This window comes from Trematomus bernacchii, unplaced genomic scaffold (assembly GCF_902827165.1).
Source record: "Trematomus bernacchii unplaced genomic scaffold, fTreBer1.1, whole genome shotgun sequence".
NCBI lineage: Eukaryota > Metazoa > Chordata > Actinopteri > Perciformes > Nototheniidae > Trematomus > Trematomus bernacchii.
The window spans coordinates 23250-49212 of record NW_022987931.1 but is presented as its reverse complement, the minus strand read 5'-3'; the positions used below and the strand labels follow the sequence as shown (position 1 = coordinate 49212).

At 39.6% G+C, this 25963-nt stretch overlaps 1 protein-coding gene across 4 annotated transcripts; it reads left to right on the top strand.

Annotated features, from left to right (window-relative positions):
* The first annotated feature begins 516 nt into the window (after positions 1–516).
* On the top strand, positions 517–6860 carry LOC117470662 (ubiquitin-conjugating enzyme E2 variant 1-like). 4 transcript variants are annotated; one of them, XM_034115477.1, is made up of 4 exons: positions 517–601; positions 3010–3161; positions 5294–5419; positions 6175–6860. In XM_034115477.1, exons 1-4 carry the CDS (start codon positions 580–582, stop codon positions 6319–6321), a joined length of 447 nt encoding a protein of 148 aa, XP_033971368.1. In that variant the 5' UTR covers positions 517–579; the 3' UTR covers positions 6322–6860. The 4 variants fall into 4 exon arrangements, with proteins under 4 accessions (XP_033971368.1, XP_033971367.1, XP_033971366.1 ...); XM_034115476.1 differs by having other exon boundaries at positions 534–607; positions 3013–3161; XM_034115475.1 differs by having other exon boundaries at positions 534–607.
* Positions 6861–25963: the final 19103 nt, after the last annotated feature.

Sequence of the window (25963 nt, the reverse complement as noted above, 5' to 3'; positions counted from 1 at the left end):
CAACTGTACTGTCTTGGGTTTCACTCTCATTCTGTTTCTGATATTACTCATGAATTTACCTGCAGTGATCAATAAAGGTCTATCTCATCTTAGAACATTGATTTTGATGTATTTTTGATGCAGAATACCAGGAGAAAAGCATGTATTTGGCTAAATCTGATGGAAATCAATAAACTACTATGTTGAAGCAAGGTTTTTAGAAGTAAAGCTTGATATAAAATAAAGCTTAATGTATGCTCTAATGGCCATGGTGTTAACAAATAAGGTTTTAATGGGTTTTAATTTGGCTTAATTTTAGTTTGGCTTAACAGTTAATTATATACGTATTAAATATAATTCCTGTACTAAATTATATAGCAAATGCCCAAATAAACATAACAGATAATTGAACCGGGCTTGTACTCCTTTTTCCACTGACTTAAAGTTGTTTTGTGTACATTGTTTACGTTATATTGCTTGTACATCATGTTCTATGTTCTAGTTAAACAAAGGAAGCGATGCTCAGCGTTTCTGTCCCGCGCACGCACCGTTTGGTGACAATGGCAAATCACGTGCGCGCTCCCGCAGTGAAGCGACAAGATGGCGGTCTCCGCCGGATTAGGTAAATGTACGAGACAAATATATTATATTTAAAACGGAATAACTGTCCGAATGAACTGTCTGTGTGTAGCCGTGGAGCTTGTCAATAATATGTAATATCTGCTGTGGTGTAGAAATACTGAAGCTAACTTAAAACGAGTCTTCTAGTGGAATGAATAGGAAGAGATGCTACATGCTAAGCTAACTAAGAGCTAATATTCTGAAGGAATGAATAGAAAGCGATGCTACATGCTAAGCTAACTAAGAGCTAATCCTTATGGTAGAATGAAGGAAATGATGCTAGATGCTAAGCTAACTTAACGCTAACTCTTCCAATGGAATGAATAGGGAAAATATGCTACATGCTAAGCTTACTCAAACCTAGTTTTCTGATGGATTGAATAGGAAGCGATGCTACATGCTAAGCTAACTGAAGTTAAAAGGATGATTTGATGAATTTACAGTTGCCTACAATGGGATTTGATGTCATTTAATATCCACCCATGATCAGTTATCTACGTGTTTAATATTATTTAACCTGTAAAGATGTATTTATTCACGTTATTCAGCGTAATAGTGTCTGACGCTGACGGCAGCTAACGGTCCGGGGTTTCATGTTTTTTAAATGACATTACCTATCTCTGAAAAAAGTCTGAATGCTAAAGATATTTAATCGGAATCAGTAGATGTTCGTGCACCGGCCTGCAACCAGCCTGCATGCTTTTAACCTGACTGTGTTAACAATGACGCTACGCTTTTTGTTGTGCTCACCAAGAAAACCTAATCTATGTTGAGTTATAATGAAAAGCTGTGTTTAGCTAACCTGCTTCTACCTACACACACACACACACACACACACACACACACACACACACACACACACACACACACACACACACACACACACACACACACACACACACACACACACACACACACACCTGGCTGCAGGACTGTTTGCTCAGTTAAAGCAGCTGCACCATCACTGCAGAGGCCAGATGATGATGCAGCAGAGCCTCGTGCTAAACCTGAGAACAACAGACCGTCTACCTGCAGGAATACAAGGCTAATACACCTCTTATTAAGGGTAGAAGTACAAGCTTTAGTGGAGTTCACAAAGCTCCACTGCAATGGGATTGATACTAGCACCATTTACATATCTTTAGATGAGTTTTAGATACAGAGCTTGCTACTGATATAGATTGAAGCCTGTACAGCTGCAGAGGCCTTTTTAAAATAAGATATACCTTTATGGATCCTTGCCGTTTTATTTTTTAAAGATAAGATGATAAAATAGTTCCCCTTCCCTGAGACAATATATGTTTTACATTTAATGAAATGCAGTGGATTTAGGACTTATAGCCGTAACTAATTTGCACACCCTGAATGAGTGCATAATGCAACAGTCTAACAGAGACCTATACTCACAATAAGAGACCTTATTTAAAGTACAGGTATATATATTTGTATGGACTTATCAATCTCCTTACTGTGGACCCTTGCAAACCCACGGCTTGTACATTTAGTGTTTTTAAACCGTAATAAGATGTCTCTTCTTAGTCTTTTATTATTGCAAGTAAACAGAAAGATGGTCTTACTCTGTAGTTTTCCTCTCCTCTGATTCAGCATCTCTGCTTCTTGTGTCTATCTTCTCTGTATTTAACCTACATGAAGACTGATGGGTGAAGATCTTTGAGTTAGGCTTTCTTTTACTTTAGAGTGCACTCAAATCTAGACACCGTGTTTGGGAACAGATGTTATTCTTACTGTCTGAAACTCTAATCATAAAACTTATCAGGGTTTTGTGATTAAACTCCAGCGTTGTAATAATGCTGACTTCAGCGGGGCGTCGTCACGTTGTGTTTCTGATGAGTCATCCAGCTCATAACTCTAATCATCTTTAAGCAAGTCATCGCTCAGAAAACAGAAGCGATGGTTTGGTGTCAGGGCGGCAACTAACAACTACTTCCATTAATCTGCAGATTCTTTTCTCTATTGTTTGTTTTATAAAATGTAAAAAATAGTGAATAATGTCAATCCCAATGAGATGTCTTTTAATGACTTGTTTTGTCAGAATCAAACCCAAAGATATTTACTTTAATATAATTTAAAAACAGCGTAAATTGCGTACAAATATACTTTTGACTTCATTAATTATCAGAGTAGTTTTAAATCGACTTAATGCTATTTATAGCTCGATCTTGTGTTGACTGAACGCTCTTGAGTTGGTTTGGATTTCTCTCTTAGTGTCTGCACGGCTTTCCACTTTTCGTAACAATACTGTACATATTTTATTTTATTATCATGAGTGATTTCTAAATTTCCTGAAGATATTTCTCCTTAATTGTTACATTTGTGGTTCTTTTTCTTACAATTTATCTTGTGTGTGTGAGTATCGGTCTAACCGTTGTTGTTGTTTTGGTCCACAAGCAGGTGTTAAAGTCCCACGTAACTTCCGGCTCCTGGAGGAGTTGGAGGAAGGTCAGAAGGGCGTTGGAGATGGGACGGTGAGCTGGGGTCTGGAGGACGACGAGGACATGACCCTGACCCGCTGGAGGGGCGTCATCCTCGGTCCCCCCAGGGTGAGACCTGCTAAAGACCCCCTGTAGAGACGATGAAGAGGTTAACGATGTAGTGTAGGGAATGACTGCAAACTAGAAAGGGCAGATGAAGTAAAGATAATACACTTACATATTGCAAAGTGTATATTTACAGGCAGTGTTATTGCACATAAACAAAGATATCAATTATATATTGTATCACAAAATGACAGGAAGCGACATGAAGTACATCTTAAATAACCGTCAGAGGAAACTTGTTCAGCATCAACGTAACAAAGCACTAAGGGAAAAGTCATGTAAGGAGAATAAACTCAAAGGCTGCCACTCAGCTGCTCTTTGAAACAAAAGGAGAATATTGACCAAACGACAGGTACAAGTCTGTCTGATAAGACTCAACTCTGATTTAACCACAAATCACAATCATTCTTCATCAATTTATCAAAAAACGAGGTAAAAATATCTTTGAGGATCAGGTGAAATACACAGACCGTAAGCAGGGCTCGAGCTTAAGGACGTCCCGTCGTCCCGGGGCCGAAAAAAATCGGGTCGGGGAGGATACAAATGAATTTTGGGACGAATTTGGGATGAGAGTTAAAATAAAAATACCCTGCTAACTCTACTACGAACGGCGATGAAAATGAAACTGACTGCACGTTTTGTGCAGCACACAGTTATTAAACCTCCTTGTCAACATAAACACACACAAAGCATTTAGCAACCCGCGAAATACACACACACACAGTACGTAGCTACAGCTGTCAGCCAGCCGTACAGCTGTGATGTAACTACCATTTGTTTCCCCCGGAGCGGTGCGGAGAAACAAAACTTAACTTATGAAGCAGCTTTTGACGGCGCGCTATGCATGGGGCACCCGAGAGGGGGTTTCCAGACATGTCATTGCAGCTGAGATGAGAACTCTCCATCGCATTTAGTCCTTAGCAATATGCTGCGCCTCTCCCCATGTAGGGATGGGTACCGAGCCCCGGTATTAAACGGGCCGGAATTATTAAAGACAGTGGTACCAACAGTGGTCTTTTTATCGGTACTGGAGACATTTAAAACATGTCATATGTATTATTGCTACATGAACATTATATTGCAGTTTTAGTTTCGCCAACTCCGTTTCTAATATGCAATAAGACTACAAAATGCGTCTATGATGTATTTTCGATCTTATTTTCGATCTTTCCAATCCAGACGAGAGAGCTCTCTCTCTCCCCGTCTGTGTGCGAGGGGGCGGGCAGTTTGTAAAGGTCTCCTGACTGTGTTACAGACTGTCATCCTGGTTAGTGGTTACTCTGGGTTCTGTCTTCTGTCTTCAGGACAGAGTGTTGGATTTTTTTGTTAATCGGATGGGACTTGATTGGATTCAATATTAGAGCAACTTTCTCGCTTGTGTGTTTTTTTTAAATATATTTGGCCTTTGTTTATGTGTTTGACTGATTTACTCAAATAAAAAGGTTGATGAATTATCATCTAATGATTTGTATGATGTTTTATTTATGTTAAAGGTCACTTTGAATGATTTTAACTAATGATAATGTAGAAAAACAAATATTTTAAATTCGGGACGGTCCACATTAATTTCGGGACGGCTTAGATTGTATTTCGGGACGGTTCCGGGAGGATGGTGAAAAAAGTTAGTCGAGAGCCCTGCCGTAAGATTCTACAAAAAGAAACGCAACGTGAGTTATATGGAAATATTTTAGCATGACGTTGTTGACCAAACGTTGACATCACAACATAGCCCCATGTGTCAGAGGAATAGCATGTGCTCCAATATCTCCTCGCTCTGATGTGGAATGTAGAAATGTTACGTGTGATTTTAGTTTAACATAATTAGGCTTTTTTTAGGCGTTTAGTCAAATTGCAGCTCAGTCTGTATCTGAGGTGTTCAGACGTAGAAGACGCCTCAGATCTTTATCAGAAACTGAACACATTACTGAACCTCAGATTACAATATGACCTGTTTCAGTATTTAGAGAGTTGACGGTGTTGTTTGACGCTCTCTCTCCTCTCTCTCTCTCTCTCTCTCTCTCTCTCTCCTCTCTCTCTCTCTCTCTCTCTCTCTCCTCTCCCTCTCTCCTCTCCCTCTCTCCTCTCTCCTCTCTCCTCTCTCTCCTCTCCCTCTCTCTCTCTCTCTCCGTCCACAGACGAGCTTTGAAAACAGGATGTACAATCTGAAGGTTGAATGTGGGCCAGAATACCCAGAATCCCCTCCGTTTGTCAGATTTGTGACCAAGATCAACTTGAATGGCGTGCACACCTCCAACGGCGTGGTACGTATCTGACATATTGGGGGATCTAAGCCGACTTGTGTGTGTGTGTGTGTAACTGACTCACCTGTGTGTGTGTGTGTGTGTAACTGACTCACCTGTGTGTGTAACTGACTCACCTGTGTGTGTGTGTAACTGACTCACCTGTGTGTGTGTGTGTGTGTAACTGACTCACCTGTGTGTGTAACTGACTCACCTGTGTGTGTGTGTAACTGACTCACCTGTGTGTGTGTGTGTGTAACTGACTCACCTGTGTGTGTGTGTAACTGACTCACCTGTGTGTGTGTGTGTGTAACTGACTCACCTGTGTGTAACTGACTCACCTGTGTGTGTGTGTAACTGACTCACCTGTGTGTGTGTGTGTAACTGACTCACCTGTGTGTGTGTGTAACTGACTCACCTGTGTGTGTGTAACTGACTCACCTGTGTGTGTAACTGACTCACCTGTGTGTGTGTGTAACTGACTCACCTGTGTGTGTGTGTGTGTGTGTGTGTGTGTGTGTGTGTGTGTGTGTGTGTGTGTGTGTGTGTGTGTGTGTGTGTGTGTGTGTGTGTGTGTGTGTGTGTGTGTGTGTGTGTGTGTGTGTGTGTGTGTGTGTGTGTGTGTGTGTGTGTGTGTGTGTGTGTGTGTGTGTGTGTGTGTGTGTGTGTGTGTGTGTGTGTAACTGACTCACCTGTGTGTGTAACTGACTCACCTGTGTGTGTAACTGACTCACCTGTGTGTGTGTGTAACTGACTCACCTGTGTGTGTGTTGCAGGTGGACATGCACGCGGTCACCTCTCTCTCCAAGTGGCAGAACTCCTACAGCATCCGGATGGTTCTGCTGGAGCTGCGGCGCCTCATGACCTGCAAGGAGAACATGAAGCTGCCTCAGCCTCCAGAGGGCCAGACCTACAGCAACTGATCCCCCCCCCCTTTACCATGTCACACACACACACACACACACACACACACACACACACACGTATAAACACACACACATATTGATCTGTAAACACATAGAGCAGTGTTTCTCAACTTTTTCCTCAAACTGTTTTCTTACCAAGGACCAATTATAAAAACACACGGACCACCTATGTTTGTTTATTAGTCAATTTATTGAACACGTTAGAAACAAAACAAACAATAATAATAATTATAACACAAAGAGAAGCAAAATAAAAACCGTTCAATATAAAAAATTTAAAAAGTTTGCGTCGTTCCAAATGTTCCCAATATGCTTGAGAGACCTTTGAGAAACACTGGAGCAAATGACCAACTGACACACACACACAGTTATTGACCCCCCCATCACTGGAGCTCTGGGTGGACCCCCCCCCCTCTTTGTCCACCTCAGATTTGATCATTGAATACTGTACATGTTACTAATCTTTTTTTATTATTATTTGTTAAAAAATGCAGATTGTACAATAACATAAATAATCTTATTGAGTGTAACCTCTCCGAGTGTGTGTGTGTGTGTTTATTGTAACGCTGGAAAATAAGAGGTGTAAACTCGGCACACATGGATCATTTAAAGTGGACCTATCATGCTATATTATAATAATATAGTGTAGGACCATACCTATATAAGGCATATTTATACTTTTTTTTTTTCAAAATACCAAACAGATCATGCATTTTAGCCATGCCTCATTTCGCTCAATTTGCACTTTAGCTCTGTTTTAGCAAGGGCTGATTCAGTGAGAACAGCACCACCTACAGGCCTGGCATATGTACTACAGCGTCTCTAGCGCTTTCGAACGGCAATGGCCGTGGCTGTCTCCTCCTGATTGGTGGAGTTGGCCCAATAGCCGTAGCGCCACCGTCCTGACGTCAGGACAGTGTTCAAATCTGGATCAGTTTTTATCAGATCCGTTGCAGCCCCTTTTTTAGAGATTTGGGTATGGAGGAAAATAGAGAAGGTTGTGTTTTCTGACACTTGGTGAGTTCCCTGGAACACCGGGGACACATATTCATGTAGAAAAGACGTGCAAAAGTGCATTTTGCATGATAGGTCCCCTTTAACAGATATAAATAAATACAGACGGAGCAGTAGAGGGAACATTCAGAATCAATTTAGGATTTTTTACGTGAATTTTAAAGTGTTAAAGGAATGAGAAAATGGGAGTACCTTCGTGTAAAAGTGACTTATTTGCCACTTATTCTGAGTAAATCTTCATTTCTTTTTGGATGAGTTGGCTCAGATCAGATTGTCGACAGATGTTGGAATAAAAATAAAAAACACCAAAAATGTCAAAGTACACAATACCTACTCAGACCCTTAAATAAAGCACACAATCTGTGGTCTGAAAATACTCTACATGTAACTGTCTGTAATTCAAAATGCTCCTTTAGTAATCCACTGAGCAGGCACTGCATATAACAGTCTGCACATAAGATATACTTTATTGATCCTACATGGTTTTGTCCCAGCAGCAGAGCATTGCACGAGTTAAACATATACAAATGCATAGTAAAGAATTTACACTGTAGGAGCAAGTGCACAAAGGTAAAGACATTGGATTGAATATATTATAATTGTGCAAATTGCGTTATTGGGTTATGGAAGAGGAGACATATATATTTATATTAATATATATTGGCCTCATTGTTTTGCCTGATGCTGCGCTGAGTGACGCTCTGTGTGATCAGGTTTCTATGAGAGCTATAAAAACACAGTGTGTTTTCACGGAGCTAAAAGTCACACTGACTTTAAAGGTCCCCTGTTATCCCCTTCTTCATCAATATATCACAGGTCTCAGATATATCCAGAGCCTGTCTCTGATTGGCTGAAACACCAAGTGCTGATTCTCTGTCTGTTACTTTAGATGAAAATAAGGAGCCCCTCCCCACGCCCCTCTGAGAGAGATTTGGTTACAAAGAACACAATGGTGCTCTAGGAGGAGATTCAGGTGATAAGGGGGGGGGGGGGGGTTACCTTGGTTGCTGATTGGCTAATGGTTACACAAGACAAAACATCGTTATGACATCATCAAGTGGCCAAAATCTGATCAGCTCATTTTCAGACAGGTTTTTATAGAAATGGATCAAAAAGAGAGAGAATCTTTGTTCCTGAAACTTTCAGAGTCTCTTTCCACAGAGGGGACACATGTTGATGAAGAAGAGACATGAAGAAGAGGGGACACATGTTGATGAAGAAGAGACATGAAGAAGAGGGGACACATGTTGATGTAGAAGAGACATGAAGAAGAGGGGACACATGTTGATGAAGAAGAGACATGAAGAAGAGGGGACACATGTTGATGTAGAAGAGACATGAAGAAGAGGGGACACATGTTGATGTAGAAGAGACATGAAGAAGAGGGGACACATGTTGATGAAGAAGAGACATGAAGAAGAGGGGACACATGTTGATGTAGAAGAGACATGAAGAAGAGGGGACACATGTTGATGAAGAAGAGACATGAAGAAGAGGGGACACATGTTGATGAAGAAGAGACATGAAGAAGAGGGGACACATGTTGATGTAGAAGAGACATGAAGAAGAGGGGACACATGTTGATGTAGAAGAGACATGAAGAAGAGGGGACACATGTTGATGTAGAAGAGACATGAAGAAGAGGGGACACATGTTGATGTAGAAGAGACATGAAGAAGAGGGGACACATGTTGATGAAGAAGAGGGGACACATGTTGATGTAGAGACATGAAGAAGAGGGGACACATGTTGATGTAGAAGAGACATGAAGAAGAGGGGACACATGTTGATGTAGAAGAGACATGAAGAAGAGGGGACACATGTTGATGTAGAAGAGACATGAAGAAGAGGGGACACATGTTGATGAAGAAGAGGGGACACATGTTGATGTAGAGACATGAAGAAGAGGGGACACATGTTGATGTAGAAGAGACATGAAGAAGAGGGGACACATGTTGATGTAGAGACATGAAGAAGAGGGGACACATGTTGATGTAGAAGAGACATGAAGAAGAGGGGACACATGTTGATGAAGAAGAGACATGAAGAAGAGGGGACACATGTTGATGTAGAAGAGACATGAAGAAGAGGGGACACATGTTGATGTAGAAGAGACATGAAGAAGAGGGGACACATGTTGATGAAGAAGAGACATGAAGAAGAGGGGACACATGTTGATGAAGAAGAGACATGAAGAAGAGGGGACACATGCTGATGAAGAAGAGACATGAAGAAGAGGGGACACATGTTGATGTAGAAGAGACATGAAGAAGAGGGGACACATGTTGATGAAGAGGAGACATGAAGAAGAGGGGACACATGTTGATGTAGAAGAGACATGAAGAAGAGGGGACACATGTTGATGTAGAAGAGACATGAAGAAGAGGGGACACATGCTGATGTAGAAGAGACATGAAGAAGAGGGGACACATGTTGATGTAGAAGAGACATGAAGAAGAGGGGACACATGTTGATGAAGAAGAGACATGAAGAAGAGGGGACACATGTTGATGTAGAAGAGACATGAAGAAGAGGGGACACATGTTGATGTAGAAGAGACATGAGGAAGAGGGGACACATGTTGATGTAGAAGAGACATGAGGAAGAGGGGACACATGTTGATGTAGAAGAGACATGAAGAAGAGGATTCTGCAGAATAGGTCCCCTTTAAAGCAGCATGTCGTTAGTGACTCAAAGAGGTTTTGAGTCACGAGAGTTCAGGTGAGGGATAGCTATGAGGTTTACAACATTTTAAAATAAAGATCAATATATATTAAAGGTAATCGTACTGGCTGAGTTTTTTATTTTCTTTAATTTAGATTACTTTCACGATCACGCATATTCCACATACTTTAATCCAGCAGATGATCAACTGTTCTATTCAATAGAATGCAGTCTGTTTTTGATTCAAAGCAGAATCTGGAATATACAGTTCTCTGGAGTCAAGCTATATCTCACTATAGGGTTTAGCTCCTCCTCCTCCTCCTCCTCCTCCTCCTCCTCCTCCTCCTGGGACTCAGCTCTGCTTCAGTCACATTAATGCATGTAATCAGATAACTCCCCACTAGATGGCGGTAGCTCACTCTTCTATATTAAATCCACTGCCTGTGAAATACATGTTTCCTGTATTAGTGAAATGACCCAGGAGCGACTTCACACCTGAACGCTGACATGTGTACACCTGCTCACTCTAATATAAACAAGCAGCTAACAACAACAGGCTGCATTTCATCAGCTGGGAGACTCAGACAGGAAGCTACACCTAGTTTAAAACCACCAGCTTAGAGGATATCATGCTGTATATATGTATTAATATACACTATGTATATATATATGAATACTTGTCTCAGGTTAATAAAGTGTAGCAGGAGCAGTGGTCTTGTCTCCCTGAGCTGGAACATAGATTGAATGTAAACATGAGGAGTGTGTTATTATCTGCATGTTGTCTACGGACAATTCATACAAAATCAAATATGTGCAATAAATACAAAATATGTGCAATACACGTCTCGGCTTTTCTCCGGCCGTAACTCCCAGTGAACCTTCAGTGTCTGACGTCCATATTATTAATACAACTATTAATAAATAAATAGATGGGATCAATAAAGTACTTCCTATCTTATCTTAGTAAAGCCTCCTGGGAATCAGCCCCTCTGATTGGCCGCTGGTCATCATGGGAACCAGTGAGAGTCGTCCCCCCCCCCCCTCCCCTAGCAGCTGCTCCTCTCTCACCCCTCGCCTTCAGGAGGAGATCCCCCATCAGAGGGTCTAATTACTGACGCTCAGCGGGGGGGCCGCTCAGAGAGGAACCAGGGATCCACAGATGGGACGTTCCACATATAAACACACGGGGGGGGGGGGGGGGGAGTAGTGGAGTACAAATACTTCATTACTGTACTTAAGTACATTTTTCTGGTATCAGCTCATTGATCGGAGAGGCCGGGGGGGCAGATGGAGGATTCTGCAGGTCCTCCAGCTGGTCAGTGGATGTTTGGGGGCCATCTGACGCTCACAGGGGCCCCCAACACTCTGAAGGGCTTCAGGCTGTCTCTAAACTCAAACCTCCAGCCAATCAGAGAGGCAGCTGACAGAGATCAGAGAGAGACGACAGCAGAGATTTGAACCTGAAGATGATCACTCCCACTTGTTAGCCAGCGCTGTTTGCAGAGGTGGGAAGTAGTGGAGTACAAATACTTCCTTACTGTACTTAAGTACATTTTTCTGGAATAAGTACTTTACTCCACTACTTATTCTTCTGACGACTTTTTACTTTCTACTTCTTACATGTTGAACTCAAATACCTGTACTTTCTACTTCTTACATGTTGAACACAAATACCTGTACTTTCTACTTCTTACATGTTGAACACAAATACCTGTACTTTCTACTTCTTACATGTTGAACTCAAATACCTGTACTTTCTACTTCTTACATGTTGAACACAAATACCTGTACTTTCTACTTCTTACATTTTGAACACAAACACCTGTACTTTCTACTTCTTACATTTTGAACACAAATACCTGTACTTTCTACTTCTTACATGTTGAACACAAATACCTGTACTTTCTACTTCTTACATGTTGAACTCAAGTACCTGTACTTTCTACTTCTTACATGTTGAACACAAATACCTGTACTTTCTACTTCTTACATGTTGAACACAAATACCTGTACTTTCTACTTCTTACATTTTGAACTCAAATACCTGTACTTTCTACTTCTTACATGTTGAACACAAATACCTGTACTTTCTACTTCTTACATGTTGAACTCAAGTACCTGTACTTTCTACTTCTTACATGTTGAACACAAATACCTGTACTTTCTACTTCTTACATGTTGAACCCAAATACCTGTACTTTCTACTTCTTACATGTTGAACACAAATACCTGTACTTTCTACTTCTTACATGTTGAACACAAATACCTGTACTTTCTACTTCTTACATGTTGAACCCAAATACCTGTACTTTCTACTTCTTACATGTTGAACCCAAATACCTGTACTTTCTACTTCTTACATTTTGAACTCAAATACCTGTACTTTCTACTTCTTACATGTTGAACCCAAATACCTGTACTTTCTACTTCTTACATTTTGAACTCAAATACCTGTACTTTCTACTTCTTACATTTTGAACACAAATACCTGTACTTTCTACTTCTTACATGTTGAACACAAATACCTGTACTTTCTACTTCTTACAAGGGTACTAACGGAACTACACGGGAAAAATACGGGGAAAAGTACTCCGGTGTGAACGCGCCTATTGACCTCCAGACAAGGGGACAGGAAGTGCTCAAAATGCTAAATCATTTAACGTTTAGGACTCATTTCTGCACCTCTCCATTAACATTTAAATTATTTATATTAGTAGCACTTACAATGGGTTGGCTTATTTGAAGCTTGCAGTATTTTTGGCTATTTTGAGTTTGTATCCTCCTGGTTGGTTTCAAAAGTGGGAGAATATATTTTATCTTACCATTTTTATTTTACATCTGACGAGTGATATTTTCCTAACAAATCTAAATGAAATAAATGTTTTCATGAGATCTCACTGACAGATCTGCCAGCTGACGTCCAGGTGAACAGCTGGTGAGTGAACGCACTGCTGATGCATGCAGACGGTTCCCAGACACACACACACGCACGCACGCACGCACGCACGCACGCACGCACGCACGCACGCACGCACGCACGCACGCACGCACGCACGCACGCACGCACGCACGCACGCACGCACGCACGCACACACACACACACACACACACACACACACACACACACACACACACACACAGGCTAATAACCGTGGTCCATTTGTCTGAGATGGGGTGTGACAGTTCGTGTCTTTGCTTCTCTCCCATCAGCAGGTATTGATGTTGCTTTAATGAAGTGCCTTCAGTCTGTCAGCGTATGTAAATGTTTCCTCCTGCCTGAGTTCAGCGTGGGTCCCCCCTCTGGGAACCCTTTGTTCTGGGGCCACATGAGGGGGACCAATTACAGCGCGACACAGCAGGACGGGGGTGCTAACTTGTTACCCCCCTGCACTGAGCTAATTATTACCTCCTCACTGTGGGCAGCAGGGTAACAAAAGACCCTCTAGGCACACAGATTCTGCACAAAGAGGACTCTTTAAAGTAGAGACACTACATACTGATATACACCTGAACATCAGCAGGAGAGGACTCTTTAAAGTAGAGACACTACATACTGATATACACCTGAACATCAGCAGGAGAGGACTCTTTAAAGTAGAGACACTACATACTGATATACACTTGAACATCAGCAGGAGAGGACTCTTTAAAGTAGAGACACTACTTACTGATATACAACTGAACATCAGCAGGAGAGGACTCTTTAAAGTAGAGACACTACATACTGATATACACCTGAACATTAGCAGGAGAGGACTCTTTAAAGTAGAGACACTACATACGGATATACACCTGAACATCAGCAGGAGAGGACTCTTTAAAGTAGAGACACTACATACAGATATACACCTGAACATCAGCAGGAGAGGACTCTTTAAAGTAGAGACACTACATACTGATATACACCTGAACATCAGCAGGAGAGGACTCTTTAAAGTAGAGACACTACATACTGATATACACCTGAACATTAGCAGGAGAGGACTCTTTAAAGTAGAGACACTACATACTGATATACACCTGAACATCAGCAGGAGAGGACTCTTTAAAGTAGAGACACTACTTACTGATATACAACTGAACATCAGCAGGAGAGGACTCTTTAAAGTAGAGACACTACATACTGATATACACCTGAACATCAGCAGGAGAGGACTCTTTAAAGTAGAGACACTACATACTGATATACACCTGAACATCAGCAGGAGAGGACTCTTTAAAGTAGAGGCACAACATACTGATATACACCTGAACATCAGCAGGAGAGGACTCTTTAAAGTAGAGACACTACATACTGATATACACCTGAACATCAGCAGGAGAGGACTCTTTAAAGTAGAGACACTACATACTGATATACACCTGAACATCAGCAGGAGAGGACTCTTTAAAGTAGAGACACTACATACTGATATACACCTGAACATCAGCAGGAGAGGACTCTTTAAAGTAGAGACACTACATACTGATATACACCTGAACATCAGCAGGAGAGGACTCTTTAAAGTAGAGACACTACATACTGATATACACCTGAACATCAGCAGGAGAGGACTCTTTAAAGTAGAGACACAACATACTGATATACACCTGAACATCAGCAGGAGAGGACTCTTTAAAGTAGAGACACTACATACTGATATACACCTGAACATCAGCAGGAGAGGACTCTTTAAAGTAGAGACACTACATACTGATATACACCTGAGCATCAGCAGGAGAGGACTCTTTAAAGTAGAGACACTACATACTGATATACACCTGAACATCAGCAGGAGAGGACTCTTTAAAGTAGAGACACTACATACTGATATACACCTGAACATCAGCAGGAAAGGACTCTTTAAAGTAGAGACACTACATACTGATATACACCTGAACATCAGTAGGAGAGGACTCTTTAAAGTAGAGACACTACATACTGATATACACCTGAACATCAGCAGGAGAGGACTCTTTAAAGTAGAGACACAACATACTGATATACACCTGAACATCAGCAGGAGAGGACTCTTTAAAGTAGAGACACTACATAGTGATATACACCTGAACATCAGCAGGAGAGGACTCTTTAAAGTAGAGACCCTACATACTGATATACACCTGAACATCAGCAGAAGAGGACTCTTTAAAGTAGAGACACTACATACTGATATACACCTGAACATCAGCAGGAGAGGACTCTTTAAAGTAGAGACACAACATACTGATATACACCTGAACATCAGTAGGAGAGGACTCTTTAAAGTAGAGACACTACATACTGATATACACCTAAATAAACATAACTAAAAAGCAAAAATGGCACCCAGGAAAAATCCAAACTCTGACGAGGTGGAGGAGATCAAGAATTCTCTCGACTTCTTGTCAGCCGAAATTAAAACAGTCGCGGCCCAGCAAAATAAAATCATGGAGCTGATGGGAGAAATACAATCTCTGAAAATGCAGAACATTGAAAAGGACAAAAAGATCACTTTTCTGGAGAATCGAGTGGACGACCTCGAACAATACACCAGGATGAACGATTTGATTATCAACGGTCTGAAGACCAGACCCCGGAGCTATGCCAGGGTGGCAGCGGCCTCAGAGGACTCCGCCGCCGGGAGAGGTGGAGCCGACGCTCCGGAGGTGGACCGTGAGTCGCTGGAGCAACAGGTGCTTTGCTTTTTGGACAGCAAGGGCATATCTGTTGACAGCGGAGATATTGAGGCCTGTCATGCCCTGCGGAGCAAGAACTCAACAGCCACCCCAGCAATAATAATCCGGTTCATCAACAGGAAAAAGAAATATGCACTCCTCAGACAAGGAAGGAAACTGAAGGGGACCAATGTTTACATCAACGAACACCTTACGAAGAAGAACGCGGACATCGCAAGGAGAGCACGTATACTGAAGAAACAAAACAAGATTCAAGCAACATGGTCGACAAATTGTAAAATTTTCATCAAACTAAACGGATCAACAGCAGAGATGGCGAAAGTGCTCATTATCAGGGACATCACCGAGTTGGATCAGTTTGATGAATGAAACATCAAAATCAACATAAGGTAACTCAATCGCTACACACTGAAATGAACACACTAAGAACACCCATGATAAGCTTGGACAAAATCGCTGAATATAAAAAACTGGACTTGAAATGTTTCAAATACACGGAACATAAATCGCAAGACATTGAAAAGGATATTGACCCTGAAAATAATTTCTACAAGAACATCCATAACCAATGTGAATACTACACAGAAGATCAACTCAAAAGAAATTGATTGATGGATGGATCAATATCAATATTACATTTCAATAGCAGAAGCCTAATTTCAAATGTATCAAAGATCAAACACTGTTTAAGGCAACTGGAGAAACAAGTTACAGCCCTAGCAATATCAGAGACCTGGCTTAGTGATGAGCAAGCTGACATGGTTGAAATCGAGGGATACAACATGTTTTTTACTAATAGGACTCATTCTAAAGCTGGGGGGACTGCACTTTATATTAACAAAAGTTATAAAAGTAGATCTGTCAGTAATATGTCTTTTGCTTTAGACAACATCATGGAATGCATAACAGTAGAAATTGAAATCAAAAAATCTAAAAACCTTCTGATAAGCTGCGTGTATAGAAAACCAGGATCATGTGTTGACACATTTGAGAAAAAGCTAGCTGAACTTTATAACTACACAAGCAGCAAGAAAATGCTTTTTGTATGTGGAGATTTTAATATTGATTTGCTGAACCCACAAGAACACAATGCAACTACAGAATTTATTAATTCTATGTATAGCAACAGTTTATATCCTACAATCACACGACCGACCAGAATAACATCACACAGTGCTACACTCATTGACAACATATTCACAAATGTTATGGATAGGAAAGTAATAAGTGGAATATTAATAAATGACACAAGTGATCACTTGCCAGTCTTTGCAACAATACAGAACTGTACTAGGATAAAAAAAGACACCAGAACAGTCGTAATTACAAGACACAAAACACCAGAGTCTGTCAATTCTTTTAAAGAAGAATTACGTAAACAAGACTGGAACAAAGTGTATGTACCAGATGTAAATGAAGCTTATGAATCATTTCTAGATATTCTATCAGGGCTGCATGAAAAACATTGTCCTCGTGTAAAGAAAATTGTGAAACAAAAATATGCTGAAAAACCATGGATCACTAAGGGAATAGAAAATGCTTGTAAAAAGAAAAATGAATTATATAAAGACTTGTTAAAGAATAGAACAGTAGAGGCTGAACAAAAATACAAGACATACAAAAACAAATTAACAGAGATAATACGATGTAGCAAAATGGATCATTACAACAAATTATTGGAAGATAACAAAAATAATATTAAAAACACATGGAATGTATTAAATACCATTATTAAAAAAGGAAATGGAAAAGCACAGCACCCAAACAGTTTTCTGTCAAAAGACAATACAGTAATTTATGACATGACCTCAGTTGCTGAACAGTTTAATGAGTATTTTGTTAATGTTGGTCCTTGTCTAGCTGGGGAAATTCCAAATACTGGTAGTAGTGAAGGTGTAGAAAGTAAAGATATAAATGTGAAGGAAACTATATTCTTAAGAGGGACTGATGAAAATGAAATTATTGACACAGTTAAAAAACTAAAGAGTAAAAGGTCTACAGACTGTCATGATATTGACATGTATACAGTTAAAAACATTATTGAATGTATAGCCAAACCACTAACTCACATCTGTAATCAGTCAATACAAACCGGTGTATTTCCAAATAAAATGAAAACTGCTAAAGTCATACCGATACATAAATCTGGAGATAAACATGTACTGTCAAACTATAGACCAATTTCATTGCTCCCACAGTTTTCTAAAATACTGGAAAAAATCTACTATGTAAGACTAAATGACTTCTTCACCAAACATAACATACTCTATGAACAACAATATGGTTTCAGAGCAAACAGAACCACATCATTTGCAGTTATAGAATTTATGGAACACATTACTAAGGCAATAGAAAAGAAAGAATATGCAATAGGGATATTTCTGGACCTTAAAAAAGCATTTGACACGGTTGACCATGAACTATTATTAAAAAAACTACAGAGATATGGAATTAGAGGTGTTGCACTATCATGGCTATCCAGCTACCTACATAACAGGAATCAGTACGTTGAAATACAAAGTCATACATCACAACTACTACAGGTTACATGCGGGGTGCCTCAAGGCTCTGTCTTGGGGCCATTATTATTTATTCTGTATATTAACAACATATGTGAAGTATCAAAAACTGTTAAAACCATTCTTTTTGCAGATGACACAAGTCTACTCTGCTGTGGGGACAATCTAGAACAGCTATTGGTCACAATGGAAAAGGAACTGAGCAGGATGAAGATCTGGTTTGACCAAAATAAATTAACATTGAACGCAAGCAAAACCAAACTCATAATATTTGGGAATCGGTCGACCAATACAGAGAAGAAACTCACTATAAATGGCGTCCAACTAGAAAGAGTAACGGAAATAAAATTCCTTGGAATAATCATAGACAATAAATTAAGTTGGAAACCACATATAAGCTATATCAAAGCCAAAATATCCAAATCAATAGCAATTCTAAATAAAGCCAAATACCTAGTTAATCAAGCTTCCTTGTTTATGCTGTACTGCTCCTTCATACTTCCATACATGATGTATTGTGTGGAGGTTTGGGGGAACACATACAAAACAAATACACATCCTATCTTCATCCTGCAAAAAAAAGCAATACGAGTTATACACAAAACTTCGTACAGAGAACCAACAAATACATTATTTATCAAACTAAAAACACTAAAACTACAAGACCTGGTTGACTATAAAACCATTCAAATTATGTACAAGGCCGCAAATCATCATTTGCCTCATGGTGTCCAGGGACTTTTTACACGGAGAGAAGGCATGCACATGTTGAGAGGAAACTGCATTTTCAAAAAACCACCCGTACGTACAAATGCCAAACTTCATTGCATCTCATCAAAAGGTGTTAGTCTGTGGAATAAATGTAGTGATGCACTGAAAAATTGTACAACTTTATATAAAATGAAAGTATTATTCAAGAGCCAAACCATTAGTGGTTATGAACAGTACCTGTAAAAATTCCTTTTGTCATTTCCTGTAATTATAAAAGTAATTACTTCCTGATTGTTTTTGTAAAAAAAAAAAAAAAAAAAAAGATGACGATGACCTAATTACCTCATTTATACTGCAAGGAAAATGTACGCTAGAAGGGGTAGGACCAGAAAAGTTTTTTAAGCTTCTTCTTGCCCCTGTTGAACACGACAGAGACTAATTTAAGATTTATTGTTGTTGTTTCTTTTTATTTATTTATTTTTTTTTGCATTATCATTATTATTTATTTTATTGTACTTTGGTATAATTATTATTATTATGAGTGAGAAGGAAGAAAAGGAAGAGGCAATATATATTATTATTAGTATTGATGTATGTTTTGTTTCTGACATGTTCAATAAATTGACATAAAAAAAATATACACCTGAACATCAGCAGGAGAGGACTCTTTAAAGTAGAGACACTACATACTGATATACACCTGAACATCAGCAGGAGAGGACTCTTTAAAGTAGAGACACTACATACTGATATACACCTGAACATCAGCAGGAGAGGACTCTTTAAAGTAGAGACACTACATACTGATATACACCTGAACATCAGCAGGAGAGAACTCTTTAAAGAAGAGACACTACATACTGATATACACCTGAACATCAGCAGGAGAGGACTCTTTAAAGTAGAGACACTACATACTGATATACACCTGAACATCAGCAGGAGAGGACTCTTTAAAGTAGCGACTCTACATACTGATATACACCTGAACATCAGCAGGAGAGGACTCTTTAAAGTAGAGACACTACATACTGATATACACCTGAACATCAGCAGGAGAGGACTCTTTAAAGTAGAGACACTACATACTGATATACACCTGAACATCAGCAGGAGAGGACTCTTTAAAGTAGAGACACTACATACTGATATACACCTGAACATCAGCAGGAGAGGACTCTTTAAAGTAGAGACTCTACATACTGATATACACCTGAACATCAGCAGGAGAGGACTCTTTAAAGTAGAGACACTACATACTGATATACACCTGAACATCAGCAGGAGAGGACTCTTTAAAGTAGAGACACTACATACTGATATACACCTGAACATCAGCAGGAGAGGACTCTTTAAAGTAGAGACACTACATACTGATATACACCTGAACATCAGCAGGAGAGAACTCTTTAAAGAAGAGACACTACATACTGATATACACCTGAACATCAGCAGGAGAGGACTCTTTAAAGTAGAGACACTACATACTGATATACACCTGAACATCAGCAGGAGAGGACTCTTTAAAGTAGCGACTCTACATACTGATATACACCTGAACATCAGCAGGAGAGGACTCTTTAAAGTAGAGACACTACATACTGATATACACCTGAACATCAGCAGGAGAGGACTCTTTAAAGTAGAGACACTACATACTGATATACACCTGAACATCAGCAGGAGAGGACTCTTTAAAGTAGAGACTCTACATACTGATATACACCTGAACATCAGCAGGAGAGGACTCTTTAAAGTAGAGACACTACATACTGATATACACCTGAACATCAGCAGGAGAGGACTCTTTAAAGTAGAGACACTACATACTGATATACACCTGAACATCAGCAGGAGAGGACTCTTTAAAGTAGAGACACTACATACTGATATACACCTGAACATCAGCAGGAGAGAACTCTTTAAAGAAGAGACACTACATACTGATATACACCTGAACATCAGCAGGAGAGGACTCTTTAAAGTAGAGACACTACATACTGATATACACCTGAACATCAGCAGGAGAGGACTCTTTAAAGTAGCGACTCTACATACTGATATACACCTGAACATCAGCAGGAGAGGACTCTTTAAAGTAGAGACACTACATACTGATATACACCTGAACATCAGCAGGAGAGGACTCTTTAAAGTAGAGACACTACATACTGATATACACCTGAACATCAGCAGGAGAGGACTCTTTAAAGTAGAGACACTACATACTGATATACACCTGAACATCAGCAGGAGAGGACTCTTTAAAGTAGAGACTCTACATACTGATATACACCTGAACATCAGCAGGAGAGGACTCTTTAAAGTAGAGACACTACATACTGATATACACCTGAACATCAGCAGGAGAGGACTCTTTAAAGTAGAGACACTACATACTGATATACACCTGAACATCAGCAGGAGAGGACTCTTTAAAGTAGAGACACTACATACTGATATACACCTGAACATCAGCAGGAGAGAACTCTTTAAAGAAGAGACACTACATACTGATATACACCTGAACATCAGCAGGAGAGGACTCTTTAAAGTAGAGACACTACCTACTGATATACACCTGAACCTCAGCAGGAGAGGACTCTTTAAAGTAGAGACACTACATACGGATATACACCTGAACATCAGCAGGAGAGGACTCTTTAAAGTAGAGACACTACCTACTGATATACACCTGAACATCAGCAGGAGAGGACTCTTTAAAGTAGAGACACTACATACTGATATACACCTGAACATCAGCAGGAGAGGACTCTTTAAAGTAGAGACACTACATACTGATATACACCTGAACATCAGCAGGAGAGGACTCTTTAAAGTAGAGACACTACATACTGATATACACCTGAACATCAGCAGGAGAGGACTCTTTAAAGTAGAGACACTACATACTGATATACACCTGAACATTAGCAGGAGAGGACTCTTTAAAGTAGAGACACTACATACTGATATACACCTGAACATCAGCAGGAGAGGACTCTTTAAAGTAGAGACACTACTTACTGATATACAACTGAACATCAGCAGGAGAGGACTCTTTAAAGTAGAGACACTACATACTGATATACACCTGAACATCAGCAGGAGAGGACTCTTTAAAGTAGAGACACTACATACTGATATACACCTGAACATCAGCAGGAGAGGACTCTTTAAAGTAGAGGCACAACATACTGATATACACCTGAACATCAGCAGGAGAGGACTCTTTAAAGTAGAGACACTACATACTGATATACACCTGAACATCAGCAGGAGAGGACTCTTTAAAGTAGAGACACTACATACTGATATACACCTGAACATCAGCAGGAGAGGACTCTTTAAAGTAGAGACACTACATACTGATATACACCTGAACATCAGCAGGAGAGGACTCTTTAAAGTAGAGACACTACATACTGATATACACCTGAACATCAGCAGGAGAGGACTCTTTAAAGTAGAGACACTACATACTGATATACACCTGAACATCAGCAGGAGAGGACTCTTTAAAGTAGAGACACAACATACTGATATACACCTGAACATCAGCAGGAGAGGACTCTTTAAAGTAGAGACACTACATACTGATATACACCTGAACATCAGCAGGAGAGGACTCTTTAAAGTAGAGACACTACATACTGATATACACCTGAGCATCAGCAGGAGAGGACTCTTTAAAGTAGAGACACTACATACTGATATACACCTGAACATCAGCAGGAGAGGACTCTTTAAAGTAGAGACACTACATACTGATATACACCTGAACATCAGCAGGAAAGGACTCTTTAAAGTAGAGACACTACATACTGATATACACCTGAACATCAGTAGGAGAGGACTCTTTAAAGTAGAGACACTACATACTGATATACACCTGAACATCAGCAGGAGAGGACTCTTTAAAGTAGAGACACAACATACTGATATACACCTGAACATCAGCAGGAGAGGACTCTTTAAAGTAGAGACACTACATAGTGATATACACCTGAACATCAGCAGGAGAGGACTCTTTAAAGTAGAGACCCTACATACTGATATACACCTGAACATCAGCAGAAGAGGACTCTTTAAAGTAGAGACACTACATACTGATATACACCTGAACATCAGCAGGAGAGGACTCTTTAAAGTAGAGACACAACATACTGATATACACCTGAACATCAGTAGGAGAGGACTCTTTAAAGTAGAGACACTACATACTGATATACACCTAAATAAACATAACTAAAAAGCAAAAATGGCACCCAGGAAAAATCCAAACTCTGACGAGGTGGAGGAGATCAAGAATTCTCTCGACTTCTTGTCAGCCGAAATTAAAACAGTCGCGGCCCAGCAAAATAAAATCATGGAGCTGATGGGAGAAATACAATCTCTGAAAATGCAGAACATTGAAAAGGACAAAAAGATCACTTTTCTGGAGAATCGAGTGGACGACCTCGAACAATACACCAGGATGAACGATTTGATTATCAACGGTCTGAAGACCAGACCCCGGAGCTATGCCAGGGTGGCAGCGGCCTCAGAGGACTCCGCCGCCGGGAGAGGTGGAGCCGACGCTCCGGAGGTGGACCGTGAGTCGCTGGAGCAACAGGTGCTTTGCTTTTTGGACAGCAAGGGCATATCTGTTGACAGCGGAGATATTGAGGCCTGTCATGCCCTGCGGAGCAAGAACTCAACAGCCACCCCAGCAATAATAATCCGGTTCATCAACAGGAAAAAGAAATATGCACTCCTCAGACAAGGAAGGAAACTGAAGGGGACCAATGTTTACATCAACGAACACCTTACGAAGAAGAACGCGGACATCGCAAGGAGAGCACGTATACTGAAGAAACAAAACAAGATTCAAGCAACATGGTCGACAAATTGTAAAATTTTCATCAAACTAAACGGATCAACAGCAGAGATGGCGAAAGTGCTCATTATCAGGGACATCACCGAGTTGGATCAGTTTGATGAATGAAACATCAAAATCAACATAAGGTAACTCAATCGCTACACACTGAAATGAACACACTAAGAACACCCATGATAAGCTTGGACAAAATCGCTGAATATAAAAAACTGGACTTGAAATGTTTCAAATACACGGAACATAAATCGCAAGACATTGAAAAGGATATTGACCCTGAAAATAATTTCTACAAGAACATCCATAACCAATGTGAATACTACACAGAAGATCAACTCAAAAGAAATTGATTGATGGATGGATCAATATCAATATTACATTTCAATAGCAGAAGCCTAATTTCAAATGTATCAAAGATCAAACACTGTTTAAGGCAACTGGAGAAACAAGTTACAGCCCTAGCAATATCAGAGACCTGGCTTAGTGATGAGCAAGCTGACATGGTTGAAATCGAGGGATACAACATGTTTTTTACTAATAGGACTCATTCTAAAGCTGGGGGGACTGCACTTTATATTAACAAAAGTTATAAAAGTAGATCTGTCAGTAATATGTCTTTTGCTTTAGACAACATCATGGAATGCATAACAGTAGAAATTGAAATCAAAAAATCTAAAAACCTTCTGATAAGCTGCGTGTATAGAAAACCAGGATCATGTGTTGACACATTTGAGAAAAAGCTAGCTGAACTTTATAACTACACAAGCAGCAAGAAAATGCTTTTTGTATGTGGAGATTTTAATATTGATTTGCTGAACCCACAAGAACACAATGCAACTACAGAATTTATTAATTCTATGTATAGCAACAGTTTATATCCTACAATCACACGACCGACCAGAATAACATCACACAGTGCTACACTCATTGACAACATATTCACAAATGTTATGGATAGGAAAGTAATAAGTGGAATATTAATAAATGACACAAGTGATCACTTGCCAGTCTTTGCAACAATACAGAACTGTACTAGGATAAAAAAAGACACCAGAACAGTCGTAATTACAAGACACAAAACACCAGAGTCTGTCAATTCTTTTAAAGAAGAATTACGTAAACAAGACTGGAACAAAGTGTATGTACCAGATGTAAATGAAGCTTATGAATCATTTCTAGATATTCTATCAGGGCTGCATGAAAAACATTGTCCTCGTGTAAAGAAAATTGTGAAACAAAAATATGCTGAAAAACCATGGATCACTAAGGGAATAGAAAATGCTTGTAAAAAGAAAAATGAATTATATAAAGACTTGTTAAAGAATAGAACAGTAGAGGCTGAACAAAAATACAAGACATACAAAAACAAATTAACAGAGATAATACGATGTAGCAAAATGGATCATTACAACAAATTATTGGAAGATAACAAAAATAATATTAAAAACACATGGAATGTATTAAATACCATTATTAAAAAGGAAATGGAAAAGCACAGCACCCAAACAGTTTTCTGTCAAAAGACAATACAGTAATTTATGACATGACCTCAGTTGCTGAACAGTTTAATGAGTATTTTGTTAATGTTGGTCCTTGTCTAGCTGGGGAAATTCCAAATACTGGTAGTAGTGAAGGTGTAGAAAGTAAAGATATAAATGTGAAGGAAACTATATTCTTAAGAGGGACTGATGAAAATGAAATTATTGACACAGTTAAAAAACTAAAGAGTAAAAGGTCTACAGACTGTCATGATATTGACATGTATACAGTTAAAAACATTATTGAATGTATAGCCAAACCACTAACTCACATCTGTAATCAGTCAATACAAACCGGTGTATTTCCAAATAAAATGAAAACTGCTAAAGTCATACCGATACATAAATCTGGAGATAAACATGTACTGTCAAACTATAGACCAATTTCATTGCTCCCACAGTTTTCTAAAATACTGGAAAAAATCTACTATGTAAGACTAAATGACTTCTTCACCAAACATAACATACTCTATGAACAACAATATGGTTTCAGAGCAAACAGAACCACATCATTTGCAGTTATAGAATTTATGGAACACATTACTAAGGCAATAGAAAAGAAAGAATATGCAATAGGGATATTTCTGGACCTTAAAAAAGCATTTGACACGGTTGACCATGAACTATTATTAAAAAAACTACAGAGATATGGAATTAGA